The sequence below is a fragment of the Solanum pennellii genome, chromosome 11 (assembly GCF_001406875.1).
Source record: "Solanum pennellii chromosome 11, SPENNV200".
NCBI lineage: Eukaryota > Viridiplantae > Streptophyta > Magnoliopsida > Solanales > Solanaceae > Solanum > Solanum pennellii.
Window position 1 is genome coordinate 34026007 of NC_028647.1, and position 8373 is coordinate 34034379.

Genomic DNA, 8373 nt, shown 5'->3' on the forward strand with positions numbered 1-8373 from the left:
TAGGGCTGCCATCTAAGGATCCACATGCTAACATCGCGAAACTGTGGGCCGTAAGCAATATTTGTGTAGAGAGGCCAGACTTGGATATAAATGTCATTGGGTTGAGAGCGTTCCCTATATCCTTGACGGGAGAGGCCGCAATATGGTTTACTGAGTTTCCCTATAATTCTATATATACGTGGGATCAATTGAGGTATATTTTCTTTGAACGATACTACTCGGTTTCAAAAAGCTCAACCACAAAGATAGAGTGAACAATTTAGTGGCAGTACCAGGGGAGTCGGTGAGTATCAGTTGGGACAGATTTACTTCTTACATGAGTGTTTTCCAAAACCAACACATTGATGATGAGTCGTTAAAAAAGTACTTATATCGGGGATAAGATAATAATAATAAGGGAGTGTTTAATCTATTGTGTGTGGTTCTTATGGGGAGTGCACAAATGCAGAAATCGCAGAGATGTTGGAGAAAATCTCTCGCAACAATAAAGCTTGGTGTACTAGAAAGTCGGATACTGGGAGAAATACCTTTATAGTGCAGGCTACACTTAATCCGCCAACCGATGAAATTCGTGATGAAATGGCTCAAATGAGAATAGCGCTTGTGCTGGTATTGAACAATGTCACCGGAGGTGCAGAGAAAGTATATGCGGTGAATTACTTGACTAAACCACCACCTCTAGCGGATGAATACTATTATGAAGTGGACACTTATGTAGTGAATGATCAGACGGGGGTTTCTCGACCTAACACCCAAAGCTTCAATCAAGAGAATTGGCGTCGAGGTCAAGGAAATTAAGGTCGGAACTATGGGAATTACAACATAGAGGGCCATTATGTTTGAGATGCAAACTACAATCGCGACAAACACTTTAACCGGGATAACTATTGTAACAAAAATTATTGAAATGGGCCCTATGTTCCACTTTAAAATCGGGAAATTGCTACTAGGGATGGTGGAAGTAGTATGGCATGAGTTAAAGCTATGTTGCAGAAAATGATGAGAAGGTTTGATGCTTGTGATGATCAAGCCAAGTAGTTGAGAAGTCATTTGGCTAATATAGGGCAAAAGGTTGATGCACATGCGGTCTCAATTAAGCATCTTTGAGTTACAAATGGCCCAATTGTCCACTACTGTGAACCCACGACAACTGGGAACTCTTTCTAGCAATACCATTCAAAATCCTAAAAATGGACGTTGCATAGTAGTAACTACTAGAGGAGGTAATCAAACCATTTTTCCACCTATGTTGTCTCTGGTAGAAGATGAGATGAGAATGATTAAAAGGTAGTGAAAACTAGTGGTATTTGTGGACAAAATGGTGAAAGAAGCAGAGGTACCCCAAAAAATGATGTCCAATCCTAGACCACCACAACAATTCCCTCAAATATTGGTGATGAAGTCTGAGGATGGTAAATACCGGCATTTTATCACTATGTTGAAATAGCTTTGCATCAATATCCCTTTCATAGAAGCTTTAGAGCAAAAGCTCGGTTATGCCAAGTTCATGAGGGATATGGTTAGAAAGAAGAAATCGGTAAGTTTTAAGGATGATGACTGAATGCAGCATTTCAGTGCTATTGCTACAAGGTCTCTTGTGTAGAAGAAGGAATATCCGGTCCTTTTCACTGTATCATGTACCATCGGCTTATTATACTTTGCTAAAGTACTATGTGATCTCGGTTCAAGAATAAATCTCATGTCTCTCTCAATTTATAAGAAATTGATTTTGGGTGACCCAAAGCCCACTACACTGCGGTTATTGATGGCCGATTGTAAAGTGAAGAGGCCCATTGGGATGCTCTATGATGTGCTCGTAAAGGTGGAGTCATTTATATTTCTGGCCAATTTTGTAATTCTTAACTATAAGGTAGATTTTGAGGTGCCTATTATTCTTGGAAGGCTGTTCCTTGCAGCTGGTCACACCTTGGTTAATATGGAAAAAGAACATATGAAGTTTAGGTTGAACAATGAAGAAACAACTTTCAACATTTGTAGGTCCATGAAATAGAGTGGTGAGCTCCAAATTGTATTTGCTATATCCTACAGTGTTGAGAGTACGTTTGAGGTACAAATCGAAGACAGCCTTGGTGTTGAGGCTCTAGCGGTAGTGATCATGAATTTTGAGAGGGATTGTATTAAAGAGTATGTGTGTCTGGTTGCGGCACTTGAATGAGGTGAATATCGGTGAAAACCAAAGGAATTGGAGTTAGATATGAAGCATTGTGGTCTCCACCAGCGAGACCATCTATTGAGACGGCTCCAAAACTAGAGTTAAAGACTCTACCACCTCATCCGAGGTATGTATTCTTTGGAAGAGATGACACTTTTCAAGTAATCATTACATTGGATTTGAATGTGCCACAAGTAGAGTATTTTGTAGACGTGTTGAAGAGGTTCAAATGAGCAATTGGTTGGACAATTGCAGACATTATCGGGATCCCTCTTGGTACTTGTTCAAACAAAATCCAACTGATGCCCGATCACAAGACAAGTATTAAAAACCATAGACGGTAGAATCCACCTTTACAAGAGGTTATAAAAAAAGAGATCCTTAAGTGGTTAGATGCTGGAGTCATATACATTATTGCAGATAATAGTTGGGTGTGCCGTGTTCATTGTGTGCCCAAAAAGAGGGGAATGACAGTAGTTCCCATAAGAGGAACGAGATTGTTCCAATGAGGCTGGTGAAAGGATGGAGGGTGTTTAAGGATGACCGGAAATAGAATGCATGGACTGAGAAGGAACATTTCTCGATGCCCTTCATGAACTGATGTTAGATCCACTCACTAAAAAAGGATGATATTGTTTTCTTAATGGCTATTCGGGTTACAATCAAATCTCTATTGCCACGGAGGATCAATACAAGACCACCTTTACTTGCCCTTATGGGAGTTCACATTAGAGAGGATGCCTTTTGGGTTGTGTAATGCACCAGTCACTTTCTAAAGATGTATGATGTCGATATTTTCTGATAAGGAGGAGGACACTATTGAGGTGTTTATGGATGACTTTTAAGTTGTTGGCGACTCCTTTGATTAGTGTTTGGGTCACTTGGCTGAGGTTCTCAAAAGATGTGAAGATTTCAATCTTGTGCTAGATTGGGAAAAATATCACTTTATGGTGAAAGAAGGAATAGTATTGGGACATCGCTTCTCGATGAAGGGGATAGAGATTGATCAAGCGAAAGTTGAAGTTATAGAGAGATTTCCTACACTAATATCTGTAAAAGGTGTGAGAAGTTTTCTAGGACATGTGGGCTTCTACCGGAGGTTTAATAATGATTTCTCAAAAATTACACATCCTCTATGCAAATTACTTGAGAAGGAATGTAAATTCTATTTTTATGGATCTTGTGTAAAGGTATTTGAAGAGTTAAAGTAGAAGTTTGTGTTTGCATCCATAATTATTTCCCGAGATTGGAGTATGCCATTTGAGGCGATGTGTGATGCTAGTGGGGTTGTTGTTGGTGTAGTATTGGGACAAAGAACGGATAAAATCCTTCACCCTATTTATTATGCAAGCAAGGTCCTAAATGAAGCACAAAAGAACTACACTGTGACAGAACAAGAGCTCCTTGCGGTGTTATTTTCTTTCAAAAAATTTTTCTCTTATTTGATTGGCACGAGAGTCATAGTGCATATTGACCACTCCGCTTTGAGGTATTTGATGGCAAAGAAGAATGCGAAACCAAGATTGATTAGATGGGTTCTACTATTTCAAGAGTTTGATTTTGAGGTGAAAGATAGAAAAGGGACTGAAAATCAAGTTACTGATCACTTGCCTAGATTGGAGGATGAAGCTATGACGAGTTGTGTGAAAAGGCTGAAATTGATGTTACCTTCCCTAATGAGAATGTATTAGCCGCTTCTCATGATTTGATTCCATGTTCGCCGATTTTACAAATTATATGGCTAGTAATATAGTCCCATCGGACTTGTCCTTCCATCAGAGGAAGAAGTTCATGAATGATGTGAAAAAGTTCTTTTAGGATGAGCCTTACTTATAAAATAGTTGTGCTAATGGTCTGATTCTCCATTGCGTGCCAGAAGTGGAGATGCTAAGTGTTTTGGAGGCATTCCACTCCTCACCTGTGGGTGGGCATAATAGTGGTATCCGTTCTGTCCACAAGTTTTGCAGTGTGGGTACTATTGGCCAACCATTCACCAAGATGCTTATGAGTTCGCCAAGTCATGTGATAGTTGACAAATAGATGGACGAATTTTGAAAAGGCAAGAGCTCCATCTCAATCACATTCTAGTGATTAAGTTGTTTGATGTATGGGGCATTGATTTTATGGGTTCGTTTATGAGTTCTCATGGGATGAAATATATACTGGTGGCGGTGGACTATATGTCAAAATAGGTGGGAGCCATTGCTCTTTCAAACAATGAAGGAAAGAGTGTCACCACGTTCTTTAAAAAGAATATCTTCTCCATATTTGGAACACCTAGGGTCATTATTAGAAATGGGGGATCTCACTTTTGCAATAAGTTGTTTAACGGGCTATTGGAGAAATATGAGGTTCGCCACAATGTGGCCACTCCGTACCATCCACAGACTAGTGGGCAAGTGGAGGTGTCCAATCAAGAGATCAAGAAAATCCTGTCGAAAATGGTAAATGCTAATAAAACAGATTGGTCAAAGAGGCTTGATGATGCTCTTTGGGCCTACCAGACTGCATATAAGACCCCCATAGGTATGTCTCCATATCAACTAGTATATCCAAAGACTTGTCACTTGCCAGCGGAGTTAGAACGCATGGTCATGTGGGCGATGAAAAAACTGAAGATGGATTGGAATGAAGCAGTGGAGCAGAGACTTACCGGGTTGAATGAGCTTGATGATTTTTGTCTAAAAGCATATGAAAGTTCATCTATCTACAAAGAGAAGATGAAGAAGTACCATGACCAAAAGATTGAAAAGCGAGAATTTACGGTTTGGGACTTGGTGCTTCTATTCAACTCTAGGCTATGCTTGTTTCCAGGCAAACTCAAGTCCAAGTGGAAACTGGGCCATTACTTTTAACTAAAGTGTTCCCACATGGAGCGGTTGAGTTGTAGAACAAGTAGGGTGCAAAGTTCACGGTCAATGGACAAAGAATCAAGATCTACCTAGGGCATGCAGAGAGTGTCCATAAAGTGGTTGAGGCATATCTCCTTGATGAAGTCAGAGCAATCAAGGATATTGCGTCGTGCTGTGATGTTAAATCCAGCTCTTCTTGGGAGGAAAACCAAGGTGTATGTTCTAACCCACAATAGGTTTTTCTTTTCTTTGTAGGAATAGTTCCATTCACTTGTTTCGTTTTTCTTCTTCTCATTTTCATGCGTTATATTTTTAGGGTGTTGGCTAGAAAGTAGTTTAGGGTATGTTTCTCAAAAGTGTCCAAGAAAAAGATTAATGGGTGTTCAATGTGCAGGGACCAAACCCAAGAATTCTGCAAAAATGGTCTATAGCAGAGATCTACAGACCAATTGACAGGCCGTAGTTCCGTCGACGGTCCGTCGACTGACTTACGGACCGTCGATGGGGTATTTTCAATTCAAAGAACCAATGAACTGATACAACCCGACCGACTATATTAAAAGAAAACTATTTAGTTACCCTCCAAAGATCTTTTCAAATTCTCTCCCACCTGTTTCCCTCCCCTTATTTCCTTCCTTTTCCATTAACTCATATCTCTCTCTTCTAGTTTCTTCAGAATCCCTAAAACTCCAAACGTCCCCTAAAATCCCAAAACCCTCTCTCTTCCTCAGATTATAGTCCGTATCCCTTGTTCTCCCCGGTCGGTGTTCGAAGGCAGGCACGTAGGGTTGTTGTTGAGAACATCACCAACTCATTCACTCCACCGATGATTTAAGGTATTTCAATTCCCTTTACTTAGGGAATTCTCGTTCATTTGCTGTTGAAAACATAAAATTCGTATGTGGGTATTTACTTAGGGACAGAATTGAATGTTACCTTGGTAAATTATGGGTACTATGTCCCTTGGAATGGTAGAAAGTGATTTACATGGGGGTGTAATCTGTGTAAAAACAAAATGATTGTTGACGTTCCGACATAGGGTTTAATAGCACCATAGAATTCAAGATTAAAACTTGATCAATCCAAATCCTAAGGATGAAGAATTAGTCTTGTACTTGTTGTTATGTGTTGGCTGAACAAATGAAGGTCTTAAAGTTGTCAAATTGTGATTTTAAAAACAAGGCCTGAAATCTGTCATTGACCAACAACACGAGATCCTGTCTTTGGACCGTTGGTTGAATGATGGACCGTCGATGAGGTTTGTCGATTGGTCAACCTTAAAAATTCTGAACTTTTAGATGACGGAAGTGGACTACGGTACGTCGATTCATCGACGGGTGATTCTGCACGTATGTTGTTTCAAACTACAACCCTCATTTGTGAGAGATTAAAACTTACTCTAAGTGTAAGAAGATACAAGTGGACTATGGTTCGTCAATTGGTCGATGGGACTTTTTGCACGTTCGTCATTTCCAACTAAGATTTCTGTGGAATGAATAATACAAAATTTTTTCTAAGTGTCCAGCGACGGACACTATCGATGGACCTTCGTCATATCAACGACCCTTTGATATTGCTCGTCAACCAGAACTGTAATTCTGTAATGAACTGTGCTTTGTGTTTCAAGGTTCGGTTTTGATTGTTTTGCTTCTGTAGGATGATTGCAATGAGACTAACAAACTGTTTTCCAGGTTATATGGCCCCCAAACAAGATGTCGTCTATAATAGGGGTAGGTCGAAGTATGTGGCACCATCCCATCGGATGATTGGCAGTTTCAAATACGAGAGGGTCTGGAATACGTGCCCCAGGAACCCTGACCCCTTCACCAGCTGCTATAGCCACTTGGGGTACCCCCAACTGTCGCATCCGGCATAGTCACTATCTCCCAGTATGATGAGGAGCACACACTGACTGACACACCATCTTGGTCTGCCTTGGATTTTGATGGAGCGTCTGACTCTGAAGAGGATTTAGGTTAAGAAACGGCCCACTCTACAGGGTTGAATGAGGCCACTTCCTCCGGTTTCCAGATCACTTGAAGCTACTCGCCGAGAGGTGCCTATCCGACAAGCCTCGTCTGATGAGACCCATAGTTTAGAGTATGCTCCGGCACCCCAAGAATATGTATCTTCACCTGTTACTGTGATATACCGTGGTTTCACGGTATAATTAATACTTTTTCCTTAAGTTTAGTGTGTCCGAAAGCCTTTTTGTGCTAATTTTGATATAAGTTTCTCTTTGTTTTGCAGGAAATCTGTCCAAGGCTGAATGCGGAGATTTTGAGCGAAAAAATACAGAAGAGACCACCTACGGAGCTTATGACGGTCCGTCGTGCTTGTGACGGTCTTTAGGTGGCAACGTAGTGCAGCTGCTGAAGGAAGATGGGGAAGTCTGACCAAGTGTGGGATTACGAAGCTTGTGACGGTCCGTCATGGCTATGACGGTCCGTCCTGCAGGTTCGTCGTGAAGATCAGAGAAGTGATCCCAGTACCCAGATTCCAAGAGTTGAAGTGTTTTGGAACGAAGACCCTCGACGGACCGTTGTGCCTATGACGGTCCGTCATACCTGCCGTCGAGGGGAATGAAGAAAGCAGCAGAAGAATTGCACCAAGTATGGGACGACGGAGTCCACGACGGTCCGTTGTGACCGCGACGGTCCGTCGCGAGGTCCGTCGACCCAGCCGCGTTTTGGCAGATTTCCAGCAATTAGAATTCTTGTTTAATTAGGTTTTTGTGTTTTTATAAATAGTTCGAAAAACCTCGTTTTTGAGGTTAGACACCTGATAGTTAGACTCTTAGATTGTTGAAACTCCGTATTCGTAAACATTGTATTGTGAGATTCTCGATAATCATTAGACTTTTCGTGAGATTATTGATTACTTTGAGAATTCTTGCAAGTGATTTTTGGTGATTAATCAAGCAATCTTTTGGACTTTATTCTTTCTCATTGAAGTAAGTACATGAATTCTTATTTAATATATTTGAATATTGTGTTTATGGCTATGAGTAACTAAACTCCATAACTAGGGTTGTGGGAACCATAGGCAAATAATGAGATAAACCCTAGCTAAAATAACAATGTAGAATAGTGTCTTGCATGTATTAATAATTCTTTCACTTAGAAGTCTTTTTAACGGATGATAAACGTTAGAACTCTCCTTAATGCTACTTGCCGGACCAAGGAGGTAGATAATAGGAAAAGAATTATTAACATAGATTTAGTGTACACTATCTAACAGGCTAGTATTGATTGGTACGAGGTAATAACAGAGTCAAATATCGAATGCAATTCTTAATATGAGGTAAAGATAAGGGTTAGGAAAGCAACACACGTAGCCGGACCAAGG

The 8373-nt window shown here is 40.6% G+C and overlaps 1 protein-coding gene across 1 annotated transcript; it reads left to right on the forward strand.

Annotated features, from left to right (window-relative positions):
• Nucleotides 1–1318: 1318 nt before the first annotated feature.
• On the forward strand, nt 1319–2176 carry LOC107003814. Its single transcript, XM_015202085.1, has 4 exons — nt 1319–1336; nt 1448–1537; nt 1604–1930; nt 2012–2176. The coding sequence occupies exons 1-4, from the start codon at nt 1319–1321 to the stop codon at nt 2174–2176; spliced, it is 600 nt and encodes a 199-aa protein (XP_015057571.1).
• Nucleotides 2177–8373: the final 6197 nt, after the last annotated feature.